The 27,965-nt window shown below is 32.8% G+C and overlaps 1 protein-coding gene across 2 annotated transcripts; it reads left to right on the forward strand.

Annotated features, from left to right (window-relative positions):
* The first annotated feature begins 1,310 nt into the window (after positions 1-1,310).
* On the forward strand, positions 1,311-27,949 carry LOC143922554 (peptidoglycan-recognition protein LC-like). Of its 2 annotated transcripts, XR_013261589.1 has the most exons (5): positions 1,311-1,778; positions 24,323-24,520; positions 25,538-25,686; positions 26,357-27,141; positions 27,893-27,949. XR_013261589.1 is itself a non-coding variant. In XM_077445825.1 (4 exons), exons 1-4 carry the CDS (start codon positions 1,418-1,420, stop codon positions 26,753-26,755), a joined length of 1,107 nt encoding a protein of 368 aa, XP_077301951.1. In that variant the 5' UTR covers positions 1,311-1,417; the 3' UTR covers positions 26,756-27,376. The 2 variants fall into 2 exon arrangements, 1 of the variants encoding a protein (XP_077301951.1); XM_077445825.1 differs by lacking the exon at positions 27,893-27,949 and having other exon boundaries at positions 26,357-27,376.
* Positions 27,950-27,965: the final 16 nt, after the last annotated feature.

Here is a 27,965-nt window from a genome sequence, read left to right on the forward strand (position 1 = left end):
AAAACCTTTATTTTCTATAGTAAAAGTACTACTTTCGGCTGAGGTAAAATCATTTAAAAAATGTTAAAGTATAATTTATATTGCATGTAAAAAAATTCAGTCTGATTCGGTTAGCTGCTTGGGAGATAATTTAATGCAAAAACTTAAAAAAAAAAGAGGACATCTATAAGGGAAAGTACCATTTCCGGCCAACTTAAAAATTTGAAAAATATTATCGTCGTATCGATAAGAATATAAGTAACCAATACTAAGTTTCAGTTCGATAGGACGAATGGTGTTTAAAAAATCCCCAAAATACACACATACACGTTCACACACCGATGGCTTGGTGCACAGATATTGTATGTCTATTTGTGAATTCGTATCAAATTTTAAATTTGTAGATGCCGGAATAATTCAGGCCTTTCCTTTCAAGTTAATTTATGTACACCACATACATTAAGTATTCCACTAAAAAAATCAGTTCGATAGGACTAACGGTGTTCAAAAAATCCGCAAAATACACACACACACACACATATTTTTTTCTAGATCATGAAAACATGATCAGTGATCGATTCCGAGTTCGAATCAGTTAAAAAAAACTTCATCTATTGTTACTACGTACATACATAAAGTAAAAACTACAGAAGACACAATTAAAATGGCTTTTGATTTTTGATTTTTAAATGATTTTATTATTACGAAATTATGTTCACAATACATCTTATATCTATTTTAATAGCTTCTGATCTACTGATCATTTTCTATTTTACAATTTAATTTAATTTGGTTAGTAATCATAGTATTATATTATTCTAATGCTCAAAATAGCTCAAAAACCTATTTACAATCCTGTTAAAATGGCTTTGGGTCTTGGTGCAATCTTTAAAAAAGCTCCACTACTCAAATAGTCAAATCCCAACTAAACAAAGAATCATCCATAAATCTATATATGTATATATAAAACTGAATGTCTGCTGTGTGTCTCGTATAGGTTCCTAAACCACTGAACCGATTACGATGGAACTTTCAGGATTTGTTGTATGCATGTCCAGGAAGATTAGTGTGAAAAAAATCGCCCAAAATCGGGAATGAGTGTCATTGCAACGCAATAATTTCAAATGTGTTCTATGACTGCGTTTTTCCGACAAATGGGACGAGAACGAGAACAGGAACGGGAACGAGAACGGGAATTGCATGCGTTAATGTGGCATTCCAACGCATTCCGGGTTCAGCTAGTTTATAATATTATGTAGAAACAAACTGCATAGAGATCGCAAGCCACGGATTATTAACCTCTGTACATGCATGAGACTTCCGCTATCAGTATTCGTTGTCATCGTCGACAGTTGTGAGCGTGCCATTGTTTACTGCGGTTCGCGGACCTAGTGCCGCGGGCCGGAGGCGCCCTGGGATAACGTGTGCCAGCCCTGAAATGGTTACCAGGGACGTGTACGCGCTGGCTCCAGCAAGATGGGACGTCCAGCATCCCGAGGACCCCAACCAGGAGGAGGCTCTACCCCCAGACGAAGCCTTAACCCACATCATCGAGTCGACCAACACTGCTCACAATTTCGGCCAGATCAGCGTGGCGGAATCCAACGAGATCCACTTCGGAAACAAGACCTTCATCCACGGCCCCGTCACCATCAAGCAGTTCATCTCGACGGTCAACAATGCGTCCGAAATGGCACAAGACAATCCGACCTTCTTGCCCGATAGCAAGAAGGTCATCGAAGACAAGGAAGTGGTCCCCGTAACACCAAAAGAAGACCCACCTCATTTCAACTATCCGTGTAAGTCCTGTTCTATTATCTATCTAACTCATATTTTTACTTTATTTTCCTGTTATCTATCACTCAAACAAACAAACCTACGCAAAATACAGACTTTATATATGTATGTAGGTACATATGTATATACAAAGTATTCTTGTTGTAAGCGCAGGGCCGACGGTAGCGAGTTGGGAAATAACAATTCTGGACCCCCTTTTATGGGGGAGGAGGGGGGTTTAGAATTTGGAAAATATAATATTTCCTTTATTAGAAAGCGCGACTTTGACTCCCATTTTAATTGACAGTGCCGGCCTTACACCCTATGGCGCCCTCGGGCAATTTTTTCTAAGCGCCCCTAGAAAATTGTGACAAATTATTTTGTGATATTGAACACCGGAGATAAGTTTCAATTTCAAATAATCAATTTAAGTTTCGCCTTTGGCACTCTAATCTAAAATTTTTTAGGGTTTTTGGCGCCCTAATTTTAAATTTTAAAGCGCCTTCGGTGCATGGAGTGGCGCCCCAACATACTCGGCGCCCTCGGGCGCCGCCCGACCCTGCCCCCCCCTAAAATCGGCACTGTTTGAAGAGGCTTTTAACTAGTGGTGTCAATTTATTTTGGAAAAAAAAAAAAAAAAAAAAAAAAAAAATATATATATATATATATATATATATATATATATATATATATATATATATATATATATATATATATATATATATATATATCGAATCAATCGAATCGTCGTCATAGAAACTTTGACTTGTTGTCGATTCCCAACCAAAAATACTTACATACAAAGTCTCTTTCGAAATTAGATATATGTATCTCTCTAATACATAATTTCGAAAGAGACTTTGTATGTAACTATGTATTGTTGGTTCGTAAAATTCATGACGTTCACTTTAATAAAAAAAAAATAAAAGGAATATTCAAATAAAATGAAACTATTCAAATAAATTTAATAAAATGTTTACAATTAGAAGCCGGGTAAAACCACTAGTCTAATATATAATTTCGAACGAGACTTTGTAACTATTATATGTATGTAAGGTTTGTTAGGAACATCGAAAACAAATCAAAGTTTCTATGACGTCGATATCGATATCGTTGAATATTATTTTTTTTCGATTCAAAGAAATTTAATAAAAAAAATAAATGAGTGTTCACTATTAGATTATTTGGGATAATATTTTTGGCACGGCTGTAACATAAGTTACCCGACAAATGTCAAATCTCTAAAATAGCTCTCACGACAGAATCGGCGTTCTTCAGGCAAATCAAACGTCAAACGGGCTGCCAGTAACAAAAACTAAATTTTACGTTTCAATGAAATCATAACCAGTTAAATTTTCACTGGATAATCGTAATATTTTGGCAGCCAACACTTCTTTATTTAAGGTTTAGGTTAAGTTAAGTTAGGGTTGGCCATATTCATTTAAAATTAGGATGTTGGGTCGGTATTTATTTTTGTTACCGGCAACCCATTTGACGTTTGATTTGCCGGGCGAAAACCGAATCTGTCGTGCGAGCTATTTTAGAGAGGGCCATTATTTTTATTTGCCGGGCCGATAAATGGTACCCTAAGATTATTTTGCCATATTTAAGCTGTTTATATTACAAATACCGAGCCAAGCCGGGTAAAACCACTAATATATAAATATATATATGTATATAATGCAAGGTAATTTATAGGCGCCCGCGCACTTATTAATAGAAAAAGTTTAATGCGTGCATTACACGCTCCCGCAGATCTGACGCTGACGTCACCCGTCGCTCGGCCTGACTTAGCTCGGTGTTCAATATCATCCACACCCTCCCCCCCTTCCCCGCGTCTCTTCGAAGCGATCGCTCGTCATACCATATACCTATAGCCAGTGGCGGACTGGCCATACAAGCTAACATGCCCGATGGCACGTGGGCCCCACGATCTGTTAGAAAATAGGGGCCCTCAGTAAAGTTAAATAGCTTTTTCACTATTTCATTTTACGTGTGTAAAAATGTACAGGATATTGCACTTCGGGACCTAAAGTTTGGGTATTTCAACAAAAGAAACTTCTTACGATATACAAAAGCAACTAATACCTGCTTTAATAGCCCAAGGATCGGTTAACTTTTTTTATTAGGCTCGAAATGTAAGTTTCAACATTTGTGTGGGCCCTTTTGTCAAGCCCATTTCCAACCTCAAGATTATGTATATACCTATTAACCTACATATGTAACAAATACCTACTGAAATAAAAATGGGAATATACAAATTTCCGTGAATAAAATAAAGTAAATTTCATAAAACAATTTTGATACTCATCATCAACCAGCGATTTAAATTTACTTCATACTTTAAAAATAACATTTGATTATACTTCGACAATATAGTAAGATTTAAATACACAATTTTAAATAGTTTCCGAATATAAAATTTATTCCTAATCTTGCCCCCTCCTCAAAAGCCCGAGTTTTGATTAATATTAATCGAAAATATTATGCATTGTTTTCTACCGAAAGTAAAAGCCGCTTTTGTGCCACATTATTTTATGATGCATTCTATTTACCTAGGACAAGGGTTAAAACGAAATATACAATGTAATTTATAGATCTATTTTGCTTTTGCCATTTTTATTGCACCTAAATTGAAAACGAAACTCTTTAAAGCGACTTTTACCCACGATCTTTCGAAAGAAACCAGTTAAAACCGTTGAAAATCTATTCCAAAGATCTGTCGGTAACTTTGTACGATTCTCCGGCAAACCTTTTTATTTTATTGGCTAAATACGACTTCGAAAATTTCAATATTATCCTTTTATTTTCTTCGAAGTGGCATAATCCAAAACATATGTTTTCTTTTTTACACATTTAAAGCAACTTAATATCGTACAATTTACTTTAGTTGTGTTTCGAACTAGTACTATTCAACATCTAGTACAGCAGACAAGGCATAATTACAAAGTGTTTGTGAGAGCGGAAACATTCAGAATTTTATATTATTTTATAAAATTCACATTGATTTAAGGTAAGTGATTTTTTTAATTTTTTCATTGTTTAATTTTGTTTGTTTTGCATAGAAAACCAAATTACGGAATACAATAAAATCTCTCAAGGGTAAAAAAAACTATCGATAACAATAAAAAAAGGAGTTTGATGTTGGAAATTTAGACAGCTTTAAAAAAAGTACTAAAACTTTAGATATACCTATATTATATAACACATTAACTTGCTGTGTCGTCGACAGCCACTGAAAAAGTGTTCTTAAATTCGCTCAAGTATGAGTTTTGATCTATTTAATGCGTTGATATTTTAAAATTTAAACAACATTTTTCGTGTTAATGAATTTCAATTTCTCCCTCGCACTCATACGCGACAACGTTTTAGCGGATGTTTGTTTTAATTCGATTGAAATTCACGTACCGCTCGAATTATTACGTTTAGATAAAAAAAATATATTGAGAAAAATAAACCAATCCCTATAAACGTGTTGAAATAAAAAAAACTGTCCAAATGAACCCATAACAGCACGGGGAAAAGTTGTGTAAAAATATGTATTTTTGACTTTAGAAATTCGCTAGAAAATTAAGTATTTTAAAGCATAAAAATATTACAATCAATAGAAAAAATATCTAGTACAGGGTTTATTATAAGAACTTTTTAATTCTTCGTATTGATAAGGATTTTCGTTCAGTTACAATTATTTTTTTAATTGATGTTAATTATAAATGCTTTTATATGTAAAATAATCAATGGTACTATACAATATTATGTTTTTGTAGTTAATATATGTATGTTCAATTCATCATCCAAGACGGTTTTATTTTGAATTATTGTATCTAGATGTAAATAGAATACAATAAAATCTATGTTCGCAAAGTTTTTCCAATATATATACATATGTAGGTTCAGGATGTGAATGATTCCAAATGATAAGCGTGGATGCGGTTAAATACGCTTTATTTTTACATACCTCCTTTACGTTTTTACGTGTATCGTCGAGCGACCCCAAAGGGGAAGTGTTGCACAACCCACGCTATGCCTCAAATTTTTTTGTGAATATGAAAAATTGTAATGCTTGAATAAATTCTCCGCAGTGGAATCGAATATCGTGGCAAGTGTTGTTAACTGACATTTATTTGGTCAACTTACTAGAGAAAAGCAAATTTAATAAAAAAAAACATTGCCTTCACGATAGTAATTTTTAGTAATATTTTATCGATCAATACTTTAACTTAATTTGAAAAAAATTTAACTGTTATGTTTTCTCTACGATATGCTATTTCAACTGCAAAGTTTAATTATTTATCGATTTTTGGACATAATCTCAATTCGATTTCAAAGGCAAATCGTATCCGGTGAAATTGAGCCGGAGATCGAATTTTAATTTTAGTTTTTTTGATAATTCTTTATATTGAAAATTTATTTGCCGCATTTTTTCGATTTAAGTTTCTATTTAGTTAATGAACTATTTCCTCACGTCACATTTGTAATACATTTTTGCAATATTTTTAGGGAAAAGAAAGGAAATATTTATTGTAATATTTATAAACTCAATAAACTGAAAATAGAAAGCGATTAAGTAAGTCTGCTTCTCTTAATATTGGGTATCCTACCCAATACGATTTAATTTTAAGATTTCACCAAAGCACTATAAAAAATCTCAAAATAATAAAATGAGAAGAAAAATTATATACATACATACATATATACATTTATTTAAAAACTGCACTCTCTAAGAATGAATCCAAGGGCGGTCCAGGCTTTAGATGTGTAGTGGGAAGTCCAGTATGTATGTAGATAAGTCGTGAAGTGATAAATCCAAGGACGGCCAGGTCGTAGTTATTATGTATACGTAGCAGTTGGTTCAATAGTTAGGAGTCGCGAATTAATAAATAAAAAAACAGATCGGATGAAATTTGATCAGATAATGGATGAATGTCTCCAACGAAAGTTGAAGTAAGACTAAATGTACTTTACCTATCATATCTCGTAAAAAACGAAATTGTGGTTTTTCCTTTATTTCGAAAAGGTAGCGAAAAGTCCACTTTTGCTAAAACGTATTTTTACTAATCATTTTTGTCTTCCGGTGCATAAATATGAAACTTGCTAAAATTGTTATTTTGACATGGGTATTATTGTCAATTGCAAGATCATCTATTCATAACATAAATTTTTCTATAGACATGACAATTAAATAATAATTATAGTTAATTGTTGATTGTTCGCTGCGTAAAAAAATGTATTACATGATGTTTTCCAGGTATCGAGACACCCTTATTGTGTAAGCAGGTAAATCGATGCAAATGTTGGCCATTTAAAAATAAACTGATAGCATCATAGTAGGATCATCCATAATACATTTTGGTATATTCCCTTTTTTTTAAAAGTTTGGTAAAACCCATGGGGAATATAAAATTACATTTAGAGGCATTTACAATTAGCATCAGTTAAAAAAATAATTGTAACCATACGAAATCCTTAATCCCGAAAACCAAACAATTAAAGGGATAGGCTCGTTATATTCATTGAATTCGTTTCAAATATTGGTAACTTTTGCATATAAAATTATGTAGTTCTTTGATTCAGATACGAGGTGTTCGATTGAACATCATTTATAATCTTCTTACTATACCATAATAATTTAAATATTTAAAAGTCAATTGACAACACCTGCCATGGTAGTCGATTTAATTGTGGATTCAATCGTTTTATAATAGTCTTGGATGATGAATTGAACATATATTAACTACAAAAACATAATATTATATAGTCCCGTTGATTACAATGTTCGACAAATGACGACTTTTTTTTGGTTCAGAGACGAGATATGAGTTTTCTTATAGATCTATGCCCAATGAACACGAATCTGGTAATAAAAAATGTTGATTGGCTAGAGATTCGGAGATATATGTGTTTTTTAAATCACGCGATTTTTCTATATCTTGGTGTTGTTCGGTCGATGTCTCAAAATCTGTCAATTTCCTGTTCAAAATGATTTAAAATTCAGCACACTTCCGATTAACCCTTTTAAACGAAAAAAAAAATAGTGTGGCCAGAACACTATCTCAATAAACATGTTTCAATAGAAAATACTCAATATAAAATAGTATTAACAATGGGAAAAAATCCCAAATGAAAATACGTACTTTTGACTTTTGATTTGAACTGGACGACTATTTAGAGAGATTTGAAAGCTGAAAAGTACTACAAATGAAAGATAAAATACCCGACTATAGATTCCAATATTCATTTTGAACAGTAAATTGACAGATTTTGAGACATCGACCGAACAACACCAAGATATAGAAAAATCGCGCGATTTAAAAAACACATATACATATGTATGTATCTCCGAATCTCGGGCCAACCAACATTTTTTATTACCAGATTCGGGTTCACTGTAAATATATCTATAAGAAAATTCATATCTGGTCTCTGAACCATTTTTCGTGTAGAGCAGTGTTATTTTACATATAAAGAATTTGTAATTAGCATCGATTAAAAATATAATTATAATTGAATGAAAATCCTTATTAATACGAAGAATTAAAAAAATCGTATAATAAACCCTGTAAAAACAAAAAGAGAAGAAACTGCTTTGCAAAAATATAAATCGGTTTTGATTTTCAGATATATTACCCCTATTAACATGGAAAAGAGAAGGTATAAATCTGGATCACTAAAACGCAAAGAACGCCAAGAAACAAAAAAACAGAAGTCAGCCAAGTATTGCAGATCTATTACAGATTTTATAGTACCACAACCACTTCCCGCATCAATGTCCAGTTGCGCAACAAATAATCAAGAAACAAGAAACAATACTCATGGCGATGATGTATTGACAAGTGAGTTGCAAGAACAAGAAAGAAATTCTTTGGATATAGAGACAAGAATAAGTGCATCCTATATTAATCAACCCAGGCCCAGTACTTCAGGCTTCATTATTCCGGTATCTGTACAGACTATATTTCCTATAGTTGCAACATCCGCGCATATACCTATAGTTTCAACTAGTGACAAGGAATTAGATATTACTTCAGACATAAATTCTGAGGCACATGATGTTATTGAACCTACACAAGAAAAAAAATGTACTACTGGAATATTTCAATATCCATCGCGAGACAATCTGAAACAATTTTTTGCTGAACATCCATTTCAGCCTGTAAGTGATCTACCATTTGATGCTCGATTATATGAGAGAAACACTATGAATGATTCAGTCCCAAGAAATTGGCTAACATATAACATAGAAAATAAGTGCTTATATTGTTCATATTGCTTAGCGTTTGAGTGTCCCAAATCGGATTCATCATCATTTGTACATGGCTTTAGTGACTACAGACGTATTAGCCAGAACTTGGCTGTGCACGAATCGACAACAACCCATGTGCGAAATGTTCATCAATATATCAGTGTGGTTAATAATGGAACATTAGATAATTTTTTTGCGTCATCATTAATTCAAAAGAAAGAAAAGGTACTAAAGCAAAGAAGTATTGTCATGAGGATTATAGACATCATAAAGATGTTAGGCAAGCAAGCAGTTTCTTTTCGAAGTCACAGAAATGAATCGGCCTATACTCTGGATGATGAAGCTTCGAATCATGGTAATTTTTTGGCTTCAGTGCAGTTGATGGCAAAATATGACACCATTATAGCAGCTCACGTTTCTGCAGTGCAAAAAAAGTCATATCAAAGAATGAAACGACTTAAGCACCAAGGAAAGGCGGGAAATAAAGGCCGTGGTGGACTAATTACCTACTTGAGCAAAACAACTGTTAATAGGTTAATCCATATTATGAAAACTATGATTCAAGAAAGAATTAGTCATGAAGTTTTTGAAGCAAAATATTATTCTATCCAGGTTGATTCAACACAGGATAATACAATCATCGATCAATTTAGCATCATTATTCGGTATGTGCATAAAAGCATTGTCTATGAGCGCCTACTTTCAATTGTGCCGTGTAATGATGGTACAGGACAGGGACTTTTTAATTTATTGACTGAAAAGTTGCAACATCTTAATATTGACCCTAAAAATTGTATATCTGATAGCACCGATGGTGCTGCAAGCTACCATGGAGAGTATAATGGTTTGCAGAGTAAACTTGCTAACATGGCAGATCAACATGTTCATATATGGTGTTATGCCCATGTCTTAAATTTGGTAGTAACTGAAACCACAAAATGTTGTGTGTCTGCAGTTTCTTTTTTTAATTTGCTTCAAAATTTAGCAACTTTTATAAATGGATCATATAAGAGAATGTCTGTGTGGATAGGAGTTGTTGAAAAACAACTGGGGCAAGAAAAGATGAAAAGATTAAAACTAATTGGTGAAACCAGGTGGTCGGGAAAATCTAATGCAGCAACAACAATATTTGGACATTTTAATGATCCCACTGCTAGTACTTTCGTAAATCTACTTACATGCTTATCAATGATACAGGATTCAGACAAGTTTGATGCAAAAACGAAGCACGAAGCCACTTATTTACTCCAGAGTCTTCAAAAGTTTGAAACCATATTGACAGCATTTACTTACTTGTACATATTTGAAACCACAGCCCCCTTGTCTAGTTATTTACAAACAAATTGTTTAGATATGTTTACTGCATGGAGTTTGGTAGATACAGCAACAACAAAGTTGATGGAACAGAAAAGAACATTCCATAATGTTCACAGTAAGGCTTTCGAATTCGTAACAATATGTAATGATATGATTTCAATGATTAATATGGATGAAAATCAAACATTGGAAATTGATTCTATAGAAACAGCGTTGCCTGTTAAAAGACAAAGGAAGAAGAAAAGAATGGCAGATGAAGTAACTAATGATGAAGGAAATTCTTCGGATCCTCTGGCTGATTTTCGAATAACTGTATTTAACCTTATAATGGATCGCATTGTCCAATCGCTACAATCACGATTTATACATCACAAGCAGTTGTATAAAGATTTATCTTGGTTGGACCCAGCTAATTTTAAAATTATTGCAGAAAAAGGCCTTGATGATATTGCATTGGATGGTGTTGTGAAGTTCTTTCCACTAATCAAAAGAGGCAATGTAAAATTAGAATTGGTTTCATTTGCCTCAAATTTTGATATATTGAAGCTATTACTTCAAATTAGTGAGAGTGAGGATGACAGCAGCAGCTGTAAAACTTGCAGAACATGTCCATCGTGCGTTTTAAAAATTTTATCGTCGAACAGACTACACGACAAAGCGTATGATAACCTATATGAATTATACAAAATCGTCTCCACACTCTCAGTTACACAAGTGCAATGTGAGAGGACGTTTTCAAAATTAAAAATAATTAAGAACAGACTGAGAAATACGTTGTCTGAAGAAAATTTAGAAAATTTTATGTTCCTTTCTATTGAGAAGCAAATGTTAGATGATTTGGATGCAGAAGAAATTATTAACAGATATGCACAAGCGTCGAAAGGACTCAAACGTTTGCTAATATACTCTTAATTTTCCAATTTTTCTTTTAGATTTTTTATTATTCTTTTATAATTATGTATTTTATGTGTATGTCCTTGTTGAATCTCGGTTCAGTCCTATCTTGTAAATAAAGTTTCCTATATACATTTTGTATTTCTGTTAATTGCCAGTAAGACGTGTAGTATGTGTATATTCTAATTAATAAAAATAAAAATAAAAATTGCAAAATATAATTGCAATTTTTATTTTTGATTCGTGCATTTTTGAAAATTTGATTTATTTTTTACCCTAGATTTTTAGCGTGATAAAAAAAAAAGATTTTTTTTTTATATATGGGGGGGGGGGGAGGAAAATTTTTTTTTAACCCTGGGGGCCCCCTTTGACTCCTGGCATGTACTAATTTCAGTCCCAGTCCGCCACTGCCTATAGCGGATGCTTAAAATGCCCCCATTGGTCAGAAAGTATCGTCGTTGCTCTAATTGGTCAAACGTTTTACTTCAAAGGTTACAAGCAGGGCTTTGAACCAAAAACCGGAAATACAATATGACGCTTAAAGCCACTTATAAATACGTCTCTCAAAATTGCATCATGAAGTTTGAAAAATGAATCCTTTGCATCGCATCATGAAATTTGAAAAAACCCTTGAGTCCTTTAAAGTTGGACATCCCTACGTTAGTCATTGGCTACGTCCACACTACCGATATCTACACCCGATATTTACGAATTTTTCCATAACCAGTTCCTAAATAGCAACCACAGGTTGCAATATGGGAACTGGATATGGAAAATTCTAAAATATCGGGTGTAGATATTGGTATTGTGGACGTAGCCATTGACGGATACATCAAATCAAGAAGCACAAAATAAATATGCTGTTGTGTTTTATTTGAAACTAGCGATTTAATTTTGCGTATTATAAGAAATAACCACAGATCGGTGGGCGAGTTGCCGCCATAAAATAACAATAGACCTCTCCATTGTCCAAGAAAGCAGGAGAGCAAAAAAAATGGTTGACTATTGTCAACCATTTTTTTAAATTGACAATAGTGTCAATAGTGAACCATATTTTTTAGCCGTCCAGCATCTTGTCCGCCGGTCTCTGGTAATAACTAGAGCCCGGAATCTGAAGGGGCTGTTCATTGTTCAAAGATTGTAAATGCATTGTTAAAGGTTTGCCGAACCTTTTTTACAAAGGATTTACTACAATGGAACAATAGGGGGCACGTTTCCGGGCCCTTCAGATTCCGACCTCTAGTAATAACTACCTACCTACCTATAAAGAAACAATATAAAACAACAATGGATGGCACTAAATGCTCATGACAATATTTTACAAGAGGAAGTATTGGAAGCAAACAGTATAATCACAGGTTTTTTCTTAATTCGTTATTATATTCGTACGTTATGTTGGCAGTGTTTTAACTGTGACTGTGACTGTTGACTATTATCTTACGAAGAGCGTTACTTACACACACACACACATACACACACCGGCCCAACGAAGGCAAGCGAAGGGGATTTGGCGATGGATACACGTTCGTTGGCGATGACATATTTTTGGTTAATAAAACGATCGCTGGGCTAAAACCAGTGGCGTAAAAAATATCGAAATAAAAAATAAATTTGAAAATTAAAATTCTAACTATTATATTAAAATTAAATATCGAAAGTTAAAACAGAACATACACAATTTAAATAAATTTTTGAGACTGGGCTAAAATTAAATCATCGCCACAGACAGCAATCATATACTGGTAGTCCTCGACTTACAACGATTCGCGCTTAATCGACCGAGAAACAATCAACGATTCTCCGAAAATTATTTTTTAAAATCGTCACTACAGCTTCTGGTCCTTTGAGAAAAAATGAAATCGCTCATACATAACTAAAGATTAAGTAGGTCTCGCAGAGTTGTTGAAATGCGTTCGTGCTTCGTATTTTGAAATATTTACATTAATAAAATTTTAATATAAAATACGTAATTTGTTGATATTATTAATTTATTTATGGAATATTTTATATGAATAGAAATTTATATTTTTTAGACGATAAAATTAATTGTCAACGTCATGTTATGAACAGCAAACCTTACAGTAATATCATTAAAGACCTTACATTGAATAATATTGTGAAAATATTGTACATATACATAGTTAAGTAAGAAATAATTAAAAAAAAATAAAGAAATTATTTTACGTCCTAACAACACATTCCACGAATGCGACAGCATTTTCGGTTCTAGGAAGTCTTGCCCTACATCGGATCGACTATACCATCTATTATATTATAATTAAGTCTTGGGAGATTAATCATGCATAAATACAAAAAAATATATATTTGTTTTCGAAATGAACAAATAGCTTCCTACTACCAATTTATTGTAAGAAAAAAACCTTCAGTGATTTATAGATATATTTAAAATCTTCCTAAAATATGGTTTCAATAGGATAGGACTAACTCCCATACAGCTAGGTCCACAATAGATTTCCTGAAACAATTCATCCAGAACCGAGAAGAGGTTAATTTCATACATATTTATCTTTTCTCAAAAATATTCCATCATCAAAAACTAAAACCACATTGCCGGAAAGCGACCATCACAATATATAAATATTTAAACTATTAAAATATATAAACTTTATATATATAAATATTTTAAATTTGGATCATAATTGAGACAACCGTCTGATCACATTTATTACGATTCTGTTGGTCTGTGTTTCCAGTGAATTTATCAATTTGAAATTGCCACATTTAATACTGAAAATAAACAAATTTCAGACTACCTAATCCACAATACGCCATTTGCATCAATTTTTAATGTAATATTATGCAATAATATTCTTGTACATGTACTTCTTTCACAATAAAAGATGGTGAAATTTAAGCAATTTACCGGTTAACCCACAGTCGGCAAGCTATATTTGGGCATAATTATTTTTTCCAGGATTATCCTGTTAGCCTATTTTTTTCTATAGATGCAGTTGACAATATAAAATATAATATGTACATATAAATAAATTCAAAAATAAAATATAATATGTATTTTAATTAAATAAACAAATACTAGTTTATTTAATAAAATAAATCAGTAACGATGTAAATATTTTCGTGTTAAATATTTAAGATAAGATTCCTTTTTCTCTGTGTCGGGGAGGTTTACACCTACTTTTGTATTTAGGCCTGCACTTACATTTAGGGCGAAAACACACTGAATGCTATGGGATGTCACGTCCATGGCTTGTAAATAGTGCGTGTTCCGTGACCGTAAGCAGTAAAATTTAATGACAATAAACAACAGCCCACTTGCTGCTGTTGTGTCTAGTATTATTATATTTTTGTTTGATTTTGCTTTGTACAAAAAAAATTGCCGAAATCAAAAAATCATTTACTAAGAGTAGAATTCAATACGCAAAATTATTTTCATATAATTTTAGTATATATATATTAAGATGAATTGAATCGATAATATTAAAAATCTCGAAAAAAAAAATAATTGCGACCTATTTTGCGAGCAGTTTTGTTGCGACCAACTTTCCTGTGCGACCAATTTTCGTGCGACGGGAGATCTGCGTGAGCGATTTTCATGCGAGCGGTTATCCTGCTAGCGATTCATATTTGACAAGTAACCCGTTTACGAAGATGATGAGAGCCGTTGACGAATCGGTGGAAAGGCTTCTTGGTTTGTAAGAATAGTTTTCGCCGTAGATACTCCTTGGTATACCATTTGAAATGGTAATTGGACTATTCGTCACATTGGGGTGGTCACAAAGACAATTTTTGTCATAAAAATCGCGAATACATAATATTTGGCAATCAAGTTCTCGTTACTATGATAGTTATCGTTAGTATGATGGACTTTTCGGCTGCCAGATGTTCCGTTATAGAGATTTTAGTGACTTTGTGACGAGTAATTTGTGACCAGTAATCACCGAACCCTTTGAAATATCCCCTTTGAATGCTGACCAACGCCGATCGGTGTTGTATTTTGAGCATGTATAAAGTAAACAAGAATACTACCCCGTTAAGCCTTTACAGGTAGCATTGAACATGGGCCGTGTAATCCGGGTCTACCTCACGAGCCCGAATGTGAAACGCCCGAAAACGCAAATATCGGAAGGCAAAGATCGAAAATTGAAAGATCTTAAGTCCAAAGATAAAAAAAGGGTCCATGGTAAACGGTACATACTCACTTAATTTGCGCGAGCAGGATACAACAGGAACAAGAGGAACAGACTTTTCCTCCCGTATTCTGCGCGCGCACATTAATACGGGATACCACAGGGTTTTAAATTAGGACCTCTGTTGCTTATTTTATATATTAATGATTTAGTGAAAGTATTTGATGTACATATGTTAAATTCGGGTCTACGTGACTTGACAGAATGTTAAATTAAAGAAAACGCAAATATCAGAATGCAAAGATCGAAAATCGAGTTAATGTGCGCGCGCAGAATACGGGAGGAAAAGCATGTTCCTCTTGTTCCTGTTGTATCCTGCTCGCGCAAATTAAGTGAGTATGTACGTGAGTATGTATCGTTTACCATGCAACATTTTTTTTTGATCTTTCGACTTAAGATCTTTCGATTTTCGATCTTTGCATTCTGATATTTGCGTTTTCTGTAATTTAACATTCTGTCAAATCACGTAGACCCGAATTTAACATATGTACATCAAATACTTTCACTTAAGGTTAAGTTTATATGTTTGCGGATGATACGTTAGTTTATTTTGTAGGTAATGATGTGCAAGTCATGACTGATATTTTATGTAAGGAATTACAGTATATAAGTGATTGGTTATGCGAGAATAAACTGAAAGTTAACTTAAGTGAGACTCAGATATGGATAAATAATAAAAGCGTTGTTAGTGGTGTGATTATGTATGGGAGAGTGGTAGAAGTAGTAGATAATATTAAGTATTAAGGCATTTATTTGGATTGTAAATTAAGTTTTAAGGTGCACGCAGATTATATTATTAAAAAATTGGCAAAAAAGTTGGTGTACTTTGTAGGTTAAGAAATTTATTAACTATAACAAGTAAAATATTAATATATAATTGTATTTTACGGCCTCATAATTTACATATATTGCGCTACGGTGCTCAATCTATTTAGTGGACTGTGCATTGATAAACTGCAGAAAGTACAGAATAGGGCAATGCGTGCAATTTTGAATGTGAGGAAACGTAAGAATGTAAGAATTATGTTAGATGAATTGAAATGGTTGGATATTAGAAATAGTCTTAAATTAAGCACTTTAAAATTTTTATATATGTAAGGTAGATAAGGGTCTATTACCTAAATATTTTAATAATTACATAGTTAGGAAGAGAGATATGCGTAATAATAATACTAGAAATAGGAATAATTTAGTTATAGGTAGAGTTAATAAAGCAAAAACTGCAGGAGGTTTTTTCCACAGCGGTATTCAAATTTATAATGCCCTTCCTGGGGGCTTTCTAAATTTTAATTGACTTCAAAACAATAAAACAAATTTCGAAAAAATATGTTTTTCTCACTTTATTTGGTAATGAATTAATGTACATAGGTATACATATACATATGTACGTATTTATTTGTATGCGTAAAATACGCATACAAATAAATATGCACACACATTTTGACAAGCCACTATGTACTGCTCACAATCTCGCTTCATTATTTATTATACACATTTTCCTGTTATTTTATATCAATACTGTATCAATAATTGCTACATAGATACATACACATGTACATCAATTAATACACATTAATACAATTCTTATAACATTTTTACACATTTCTTTACCCATGCGTCCTAATCAAATGTACTTTTAATTTTAGTATTTTTTTAAATTCATTGGCGTTTCGGCAACATCACAGGATTTAAATTGGCATCCTGTTTATTTGGCATTTTGCATTTGGCATCCTGGCTCTCTCAATTTATCACTGATAATTCAGAGAGCCAGGATGCCAAATGTCGGGGTACATTACAATTATTTTTGAAGCTTAGAAGGATATACCAAAAAAGAGTTTATCGGTTCTCCGCTCGTGAATGTGTACATTTTTCAACTATCAATGGCAAGGGGATGTACGAAGTTCAGAAGAATTTGACTGCCGAATAAAATAAAAACAGTAAATTTACCGTGCGGTTAGCGTTTATTTCTATTTATGTGAATCATCATAATCTGCAAACTGTGACGCACTTGAAATTACCACTTCTCATACTCACCAAACCCGTTCTTTATGTTATGGGTCATTTCTGTTGATTTTGCGCGATGTTAAAAATGTAATTTGAATATGTAACATGTGAAAGCAGTCGTTTGAGATTTGGATCAATAAAAAAAGTGCATACCTCTACTGGGTGTAGTGTGTTTACAATTCACAACCATAGATATAGAATACCATAGATACGCCCTTACGCTCTAAGCCGGTCACCCTGTTGGACCATGCACAAACAAAAAAAAAAATACAGATCATGCACACTCTCTCTCAGTAGCTAGTTAGCTTCTAAGTAGGAAGGTCGATTGACATTTTTCGAAAATGCCAACGTGTTCAGTGAAATTGTGTTACAATTACTCAAGAAAACATAAAATGGCGGATGGCATCACATATCATAAGTAAGAATTAATATATAATGTCTTCAATTATAGTATTATTTTAACATATAATGAAATATCGGCGCGATGTATGTAGTGTTGTATGCAGTGATTGAACAACGGTCGACAACCTCTGCCACAGATGTCTCTAAATGCATACGTATATTTTGTTGGCACTGAAGGAAATTCAGAAATCGACATTAAGTTTAAAACTACAAACAATGAACTAAATATTAAAGTGTCAGCTTTAAAATTGATCTTTGTGGAAGTTACTAATATTTAAATATTGTAATAGTTAATGATGGTTTTATTATAGTTATATACATTTGTAGTTTAATATAGTGTGTATAGCTAAATATTTTTTTCTTAATATGGCTTTATTAGTTTGGTTTACTGTCACGCGGAGTGTCCAATAAAATAAAATAAAACTTCAGTGCATGTACATATGTATGTACATAAACTGGTTGCTGACCACTGACGATCGCTGCGTCGACCTTTTTTTTCACCACTTCCCCGCTAGTTAAACCCCCCACACCCCTCAGTTAATGGCGACAACATCTCCAACGAAATTTGTATGTAAAGGCATATCTATGTATATTCTATATCTATGTTCACAACTCAATCGGAAACATGTCTCTCTCCTTTCAATCGATTAATTTTTGATTACTAGACACCGGATAGTCACAGTACTATCCATTGTTCCATTGTTGTAAATCCTTTGTAAAAAAGGTTCGGCAAACCTTTAACAATGCATTTACAACCTATGAACAATACACGGCACCTTCTGGGTCCGGTGTCTACTGATTACACATAGACTTTTGTATACACGATGACTTAGTCGGTTATTATTGCATGATGATGATTTGATATTTATTTCATGGTAAACACTTTTTCTGCCAGTTATTGAAAGTCACAATAATTGATTCTAAAATATTGGATTGTTTCGCATAAAAGTACTGGCTAAATACAAATTCAAAATATGAAGAAAAGTGTTAAAAGAAGTTGTCATTTTAGTTTTTACTAGAAATTATTAAAAATCTTTCAATATGTAATGTATGATTCAAATGGGATAATATTGTTGGAACGGCTGTAAAATAAATTACATGCCATACATATCTCAAATTAACATCTCTAAAATAGCTCGCACAACCTAATCGGGGTCCGCCCGGCAAATCAAACTTCAAATGGGTTGCTAGTAACAAAAATAAAATTTGATGTTTCAGTGAAATCATAACCAGTTACACTTTGACTGGGTATATGTAGTTCAGTAGAATCATATCCAATAACATTTTCACTGGCCCCTATCAGTTAAATTGTAATTTTTGACAGTTGATAGCAGATGATAGCGCGTCGCTCCGCTTCTGTCCATTCCCACTCTCCTCGTGGTCCACACATGTAATATCCATCCAAACACATCGTAATATCTTAACAGCCAACACTTATTTATTTAAGGTTAGGTTAGTTTAAGTTAGGGTTGGTTTTATTCGGTTCGGTGATTACTGGTCACAAAGTCACTAAAATCTCTATAACGGAACATCTGGCAGCCGAAAAGTCCATCATACTAACGACAACTATCATAGTAACGAGAACTTGAGTGCCAAATATTGTGTATTCGCGATTTTCATGGCAAAAATTGTCTTTGTGACCACCCCAATGTGACGAATAGTCCAATTACCGTTTTATTCATTTAAGATTAGGTTATTAGGGTGGGTGTTTATTTTTGTTACTGGCAACCCTTTTGTCGTTTGATTTTCCGGGCGGACCTCGATTGGATCGTGCGAGCTATTTTAGAGAGGAGCACACTTTTTATTTGCAGGGCGAAATGTTTTAGAGATGGTCATTTGCATATTATGTCGTGATAAATATCTCATTTGTCTGGAAATAGGGCTATTTTGCCGGGCTGATAAATGGTACCCGATTCAAATCTGTCTATATTAGTGACTTTTGACCTTTTAATATCAGTGAAAAAATAGAGAAAGTATTTTGCGAACCGGTAAGGTAGAAATTGAAACCATTATTTATCCAATATATGTATACATACACAATCTTCATCTATGTATGTTCAAAGAATCTATACTGACAAATTGAAACGGTTCACCTTCAAAATAAATAAACAAACAAAAACGTACGCTACCAACCTTGACGGTGTACATGTGTAAATATACAGTGTGCAAAAATCTTCCATATTATGTATATCAACTGTTTACTGTTTAATAATAAATTTCTGTACTTACTCATTTTAACTGTATATGTAAACACCTTTAAATAAAAAGTTTTATTGAATACCCTATTCATTAAAATGTACAATCGTACATTTGTATATTATTTCACTAGATTACCTTAAGTGGAATTGTAGTATTAGTCAATTTATTTGTTTTATATTATAGTTCATTGAATTGCATTTTTACGTGATATTTGTCATATGCCAAAAATAATTAAACTAAATTGAAATACCATCGTTTCTTAATCTGTTTTAGTTCTTGGATTTCTTTCATAATCGGTAGAAAGTAGAAATAAATTCACTTCGATGACCACTTGGTGTTCTGTTCACATCCTAGTTAATTTCTAATAAAAAGATTTTGGTTTTTTAGCATACACATATTTCAGGACTTGATTTACCTATAAGCTAATAAGACTGAAGCTTAAGGCCTCAACGCTACATATGTTGTAAAGTTAGTGTTATCTCTTATGTCCTCGATCACATGTACCTTGATGTTAATTTGAAGAGTGATATCACCGCAGGGGCGTCATTTCAGCTCTTCCCAGGGGGGGGGGCAAAAATTTTGACCAGTAAGGAATGGCTTTCTAGGGGGGAGAGGGGGTGTAATATATAAAAAATGAGTATCAATTTAAACTATGTTTTTATTTATTTATATATTTTTATCAATTAAATTAATAGTAAAATAATAAAAAAAAAATCATTAAGAGATTTATTTTACTATATCATTTTATTCATAATAGTACATTAAACAACGTGGATAGTCCCGTTCAAATCTATGGGGGGGCAGATTCCCACCCCAGCCCCCCCAAATGACGCCCCCGGATATTAGGCCTAAAACTAACAATCTTTTGCGGAAAATAGAAGAATAAGAATTAGTGTTTATACCAGGGCTGTGGAGTCGTTTTAAAATCTACCGACTTCGACTTTATCTTATGATTCGACTCCAACTTAAACGATTTTAGTTAAGATCGACTTTTCTTACCAACGTATAAAATTTTCAGTAATAAGATTAGGGATTTTCAAAATATAAACAAATTTAAAATATCACTAAAAATTAAAGGAAAGTAAAGATTAGTTGAATTATTGGCAATGAATAAAAATGAAATTGAATTATTGGCAATGAAATAAATAAAAATTGAGTATGTTCATAGTGTATGTTTGTGTATTAATTTTATACACAAAAAAATCAAATATACATACATTAAATGTACATCATCTCCATCTATCTCAACTAATAATTAAATTATAAATGTAGCCGAGTCATAAATTTTTGAATTATTAAAAATATTTATGGAGCTTTGTTTATGTGTAAACCCCCCCCCCCCCATACATTTTATTTTTGAATTTATTGTGAATAGATAAAACAAAAGTATAGACTGAATTTCAGATATCTTCATATAACACATTGTGGCAAGTGATAAAATTCAACCGTTTGAAACATTTTTTCTCCACATATCCTGTTTGGTCTTAAATAAAAATTGCAATGTGTTTTTCATATCATAGCTTTGTTTACAGTTGCATAGTATTATGGTGCTTACGGACTAAACCAACGACGATTTTGGGCCAACTTTTTAACCAGCAGTAGCGTACAAAATATCGAAATAAAAATTAAATTTTAAAATTGAATTTAAATATCAAAATCAAGCTAAAGAGCGAGATTGAGCTAAAATTAGATCATCGTTGATGTTTTGAATTACAACAATGTTTTGAATTACGACGAAACGCATTTAAAACCAGAGAAATATTATAATTTCTCTGCTTACGAGCGAAAAAAAAAAATTGTTAAAGTCGTCACGAGATGTTACTTTATTTCCACGTGGATGATCGATAAAAAAAAACAATTCATAAAAAAACGCGGTGTCGGATGTCGGTGATTTGTCAAAGGGTTTTTTTCTTTCGTCGAAATAAAATTAATAATCACACATTATCCGATAAATTTTACCTCTGAAATGATTTAATTACTTGATTTATTTCGACGAGAGAAACAATTGAAGAATAAAAAAATCCGTTTGATGTGACCGACAACACCCCGGGTTAGCAAAAATCGTTGAAAAAAAAGCAAAAAAGTGAAATTATAGAAATAAGTATGCTCACGAATTACGTTCAGCGTAGACGTGCGTTTCTGCAAAGATTTTTTTTATTTCATTTCATTTGATTCATTTGTATAAAAATTACTTTAATTTATGTTTTAAATTGCTTGTGAGTCTTAAATACATTTCTTTAGATAAGTCAAAAAGTATATCTTTCTAAAGAAAGAAATGCATGTATTGTAGCATTAATAAAAAGTGGAATGTTTTACAAACGCCATTCAATCGGGTGGCCTAATTTTATGTAGCGGGACTGTACATAGTACAACATTTTGTTACATATGTATGCGGCGTTAAACGGGTTACATCTTACATACCAAATGTGAATCGCTAACAGGATAACCGCTGCTACGAAAATCGCTCGCGCGGATTTCCTGTCGCACAGGAAAATTACCATACAGAAAACTGCCCAAATATTGCGCAGTAAATGCTTTGTTTTTACAGATTTGGACAGTTTTCTGTACGGCAATTTTCCTATGCGACGAATTTTCGAGCGACAGGAAATCCGCACGAGCGATTTTCGTAGCGGCGGTTGACCGGTAGCGATTCACATTTGTAATCACTGAACCGTATACATTATGGGGGTAGGGCGATTGAGACGATGGTGTTATGCACAACAATTTATTCCGACGGCCGGGAAGGAAGTGATTGCTTTCCGCGAAGCGCTGGCCAACTCGGTGGTTTTACGGCCAGTACTCCGGGGTTGCCACATCATACATTTGAGCAGGATTTGATCCATGGTTTTTTTTCTTTTGACTGATTCACTTGAGTAAAATTCTATGTATGTCTATACATATGTTCTTTGTCAACAAGTCTGTTGTTTCCATATATAATTAAATAAAAATCTACCATTTCCTTTGGCAATAATGAGAATTGAAAAGATATCAGTCAAGCTTATCGGTCAAAGGAATGAAATATATCATACATAATTAATTGTATGCACTATGAATAGCGCTATTATGCATTGTCTTATGATCTACGATTATTTATGACTTCTTCTAAATGATGTACTTAGCAAAATCTCATGCGTTATTTCAAGTCATATAAAGTGTAAGTTCACACTGGGTGAATATTAATTCTAATAATAATTCCAAAAAATTTGTTAACATTAAAAGGTGTTTACATTAGATTTATCTGATTTTACTGAAAAATGTGCGACTTTCGTCGCCCGCAATTTATATGTATGTGGAGTTAACACCATATGTAAATATAACATTTTAGTGATCAAATTGTATGTACATACATATGTATGACTATTCAACATTCACCCAAAAAAAATTTTAGTGTCAGTTTCTGGTAGCTTATGTTTTATATAAAATAATATGTATATATTTCAACCGCATCCTGTGATAACAGTTATTGCTAAATTATTAAATAGTATTCATGTACATAAAATATTTTTCGTCACAACCACTTCAGAAAATACCACACAATAAAATTCATGACATCCAATATAATAGAAAAATACACAATTTCATTTGTATTTCGAAATCAATGATGAAATATAAATACATATAACTAGACATTTACAAGTGATTTCATAGATTTAACAGAATCTCTTTCTAAACAAATTTTAATATTTACTTCTAATGGTGCGATGAAATATATTGAACAAACTTTAATATTAATATGATCTAAATATAAACGTACATGACGTTTTGTACGTTTATATTCAGATCGTATTAATAAACGTTTATATTCAGTTTGTTCAATATATTTCATCACACCATCAATTATTAGTAGTAAATATTAAAATTTGTTTAATGTGTTACAAGTATACTACATACATATACACACATACATATCTACATAGTATATATTTTAATAATGGAGGATTGTGTATAAAATGGAGAGCTTTGTGTATTTTTAGCCACTTGGGTTCAAGCGCTTCATTTTATAAAGTCAAAATTTCAATTATGAAAACTAAAAACGATCAGACATTGACTACACCAGGTAGATGTTAAATTAAAAATTTGTTCAATTTAATCGATCAACTTAAGTTTTTATTTAATTTCATGTGAATATATGTATTTTAGGTAATTGGATTTACATTTCGGTGGTCATAAAGACTATTTTTTCCATGAAAATCGCGAATACGCAATATTTGGCGCTCAAGTTCTCGTTAGTATGATGGACTTTTCGGGTGCCAGATGTTCCGTTATAGAGATTTTAGTGACTTTGTGACCAGTAATCACCGAACCATATTTTAATACGTGGAATTGTCTTGTTTTTCAGATGGTGACATATTAAGAAGGCAATTCTCGTTGAAAAAGAAACTGCTGTTTGCATTTGGAATCATCTTCAGCATCCTATTCATAGTCGGTTTAATATATCTTATCAAAAGCCTACACATTGGATCGACATCTAAATTGACGGATTCGAAGCACAATGATGAAGATCTTGTAAAAAATATACCCATTGAGACTGATATAGGTTGTTTATCATACTTATTTCTTAAAAATTAGCCATGCGATATTTTCCAATTCTTATGAATGCGTTTATTTCTAACTTGTATACAGCTAGCGATATATTATTTCATTCCATGGTTCATATTGCCTTGCGTTCTCGAGTTTACATTCATATATATCTGAGATGAGTTCGAGTATTAACTCATCCGAAAAATACAATATTAAATTAATACATTTTATAAAGAAAAAAAAATATTGAAAATTTATTGCTATACTCTAATCCATTTTTTTTTGTAATTGCGTTAAATATGCTTTTTTTTAATTATCTGGAGGCTCTGTGAATTTACAATAGCATGTATTTTGACTACATATTCTAGTATCTTGAAAATTAACATATTAAAAAGTAAATATTCATTAATTATCTATATGTAAGATATGAAAGCATTATACCACAAATCAATTTTTTTGTAGTGTTATTCAAATATATTTAGTACGTTTACGAAAATTGTTCATCACTCTGAATTTCCGCTTGAATATTATCCTCTGGATGTTTGGCTAGCATACTTATCCTTTATCCTTCAAATAGTCTGCAAAAATAAACCGCACACTGATAAGGCAAGGGTTTTTAGGTCTGGTAATGTCTTCAAAATGAGACATAATCGCAGAAAAATTTCTCAGACAACTTGCATGGAATTGAATTGAAATGTTGAAACCAAACCATTCCAGAATTTTAAAATTTTGCTGACAAAAATGGTGGACAATGTTCGAAAACGCTTTGAGCTCACCCGAGTGACATTATCTTTAAAAAAATGTCTTTTTACATAATGCGTTTTGTATTATGTATCTAGTTAATATTTGCCTTTCTATTCAAATGTTTTTTATTAAAGATTTTTATTGTTTTCGTCCTGTTCTGTAGGTATGGGAATTTCTGAGAAATTTTGAAATGTTACAATAATGGAAATCATTGCACTAATACATAATGCCAGCGAGTTTTCAATAAATACTTGAATGTATTAATTAATTTATTTATTTTTATCCACAGATAAGGTACTTATATTGTCGAAAAATTTAAGAACAATATCTCGTTCGGAATGGTTGGCTCAACCACCAAGTGGTGAATTGGATGTCATGACGACGCCTGTTCCATACGTCATCATAACGCACACTGCAACAGAAGGTTGTAAAGATCAGGTATACAGTTTAATATTATTCTTTTATAATAAACTATTGGTTTTACCCAGCTTCGCTCAGTATTTGTTATATAAACCTGGAGAAATGTTATAATAATAGAAGTGGCGTTAGGCGTTATATTGTTGTCAAGTGACGATTGTCCACAGACATTCTTAAATAATTTCAGCATCAGTCGTATTTGATGCTTGGTGGTCGACGTATGTCCGATAAAAACTTCTCTGGGCAAGTGGGCGCTTCTATTATTATAACATTTCTCTGTATAAATCATAGATGTAGAATAGCCTAGATAGGCCCTCACGCTCTAAGACGCTCTACCTGGCATGCATACATACAAACAAAGATAACCGAAGCGTTTTTTTGCGTTCCTTCCTTTTATTTTCACCACTTACCCGCTAGTTAACCCCCCCCCCCGCACCCCTCAGTTAGTGGCGACCAAATCTCCAACGAAATTTGTATGTAATGGCATATCTAGGTTATTCTACATCTATGGTATAAACCGCTTAAACATGGCTAATCTAATCGTAAACATTTGATTAAATTTATTTCAATAGTTTTATTTTATTTAAATTTATTTGAATATTCATTTGCTCCATAGTTAAATTTTCAATACTGCTGTAAAAACAAGTGCGATTTAAAACTTTGTGTTTTATGTTATGTATGTATTTTTTAGGCCCAATGTACCTTCCGAGTTAGATTTATACAAACGTTTCACATTGAATCGAGAAGCTGGTTCGATATAGGTTATAATTTTGCCATCGGAGGCGACGGATCGGCGTATGAAGGCAGAGGTTGGGACAAAGCCGGTGCACACACGAAAGGATACAACGCCAAAAGTATCGGGATCGGACTAATAGGGACATTCACCAGGGAGCTGCCGCCCCAACGTCAACTCTTGGCCACCAAACAATTGATCGAACTTGGTGTCAGCTTGGGAAAAATTTCCAAAGATTATAAACTGTTTGGTCATAGACAATTGATACCGACAGTCAGTCCGGGCGATGCCTTGTTTAAAGAAATTCAAACGTGGCCTCATTTTTCAAATAATATAACCCTTTCCACTCGAAAATAATTTTAAGGTTTTTACGTTTTCCAAAAATTAAAATTAAATAAATCAATACTCTCCACAATATGATAAAAGAAAAATCATTCATTGACTCTTTCATATGAGTGCTTCTCAATTTTTATTTTTCAAACCTACTTTTTTCTCGATATAAGTACAGAGCTTTAGTTTAGTGTTGTATTCGCTGATTTTTCAGTAGGTAGTTGTCGAAAGGAATTGAAATGTATATATATGAATTTTGAATAAAAAAAATATTGACGAAATTTTTTTTATCACACAAACATTTTAGTTGAAAAAATGTAATTTTTATTTTTAATATATCACAATATGTATATTATAAAAATAAGGGTACTATTAATCGGCCTGGCAAATACAAAGAATGCCCCTCTCTAAGGGCCGGGCCGCACTGTGCAACTTTGTCGGCCGACTACATAGTTGCGCGACACGAAAAAATATATGGAAATGTGTGCGACAAACAAGTTGATGGGTGTGGCATGTCTAATGAGACCATTTATTTTTGTCCTCAAAACGGGACATCTACCAATTTTTACGTAATAGTATGTGTATTCAAGAAAACGCGTATTTTTTCATAGTTTTTATTTATTTATAAAAACAACAGGAATGTTGACGAAGAAAAGAAAAGAACAGGAATGAATAATATAAATATAAAAATTTATGTTGTTTTATATTTTTCTGATGAACAAATTTTCTTAAGTATTACTGGGTTTGCTTTTAAATAAGAATGAAATTCTTGGCAGGATTTCTTAAAATTGATTTTAATTAACAACATTGCTTTAAGAACTGCGACTTGCAATTGCGTTTTTCCGTCGTCCACAACTAGTTCATCTGTGAAAAGACTCTTTCTACGGGTGCATTAGTTCCGGGCAGGCATAAAATGTATTCAATAATTATACGATATATATATAAAAATTCAATAAATCTACTCTCTTTTTGAAAACGGGACATTTCGACGTCCCGAAGCTGTGCTTGGGGACAACGGGACAGGCTACCTAAAAAAGAGACGGTCCCGTTCAAAACGGGACATATGGTCACTTTAGGCATGTCCCATCTACCTGCATGCATTGGTCTGGTCGCCCTCAACCATGTCGCTCGCAAGTCACACGGTGCGGCCCGGCCCTAAAATAGCTCGCACGACAGATTCGGTTTTGGCCCGGCAAATCAAACGCCAAATGGGTTGCCAGTAACAAAAATAAATACC

The sequence above is a fragment of the Arctopsyche grandis genome, chromosome 2, assembly GCF_051622035.1.
Source record: "Arctopsyche grandis isolate Sample6627 chromosome 2, ASM5162203v2, whole genome shotgun sequence".
In the NCBI taxonomy this organism is placed as follows: Eukaryota; Metazoa; Arthropoda; class Insecta; order Trichoptera; family Hydropsychidae; genus Arctopsyche; species Arctopsyche grandis.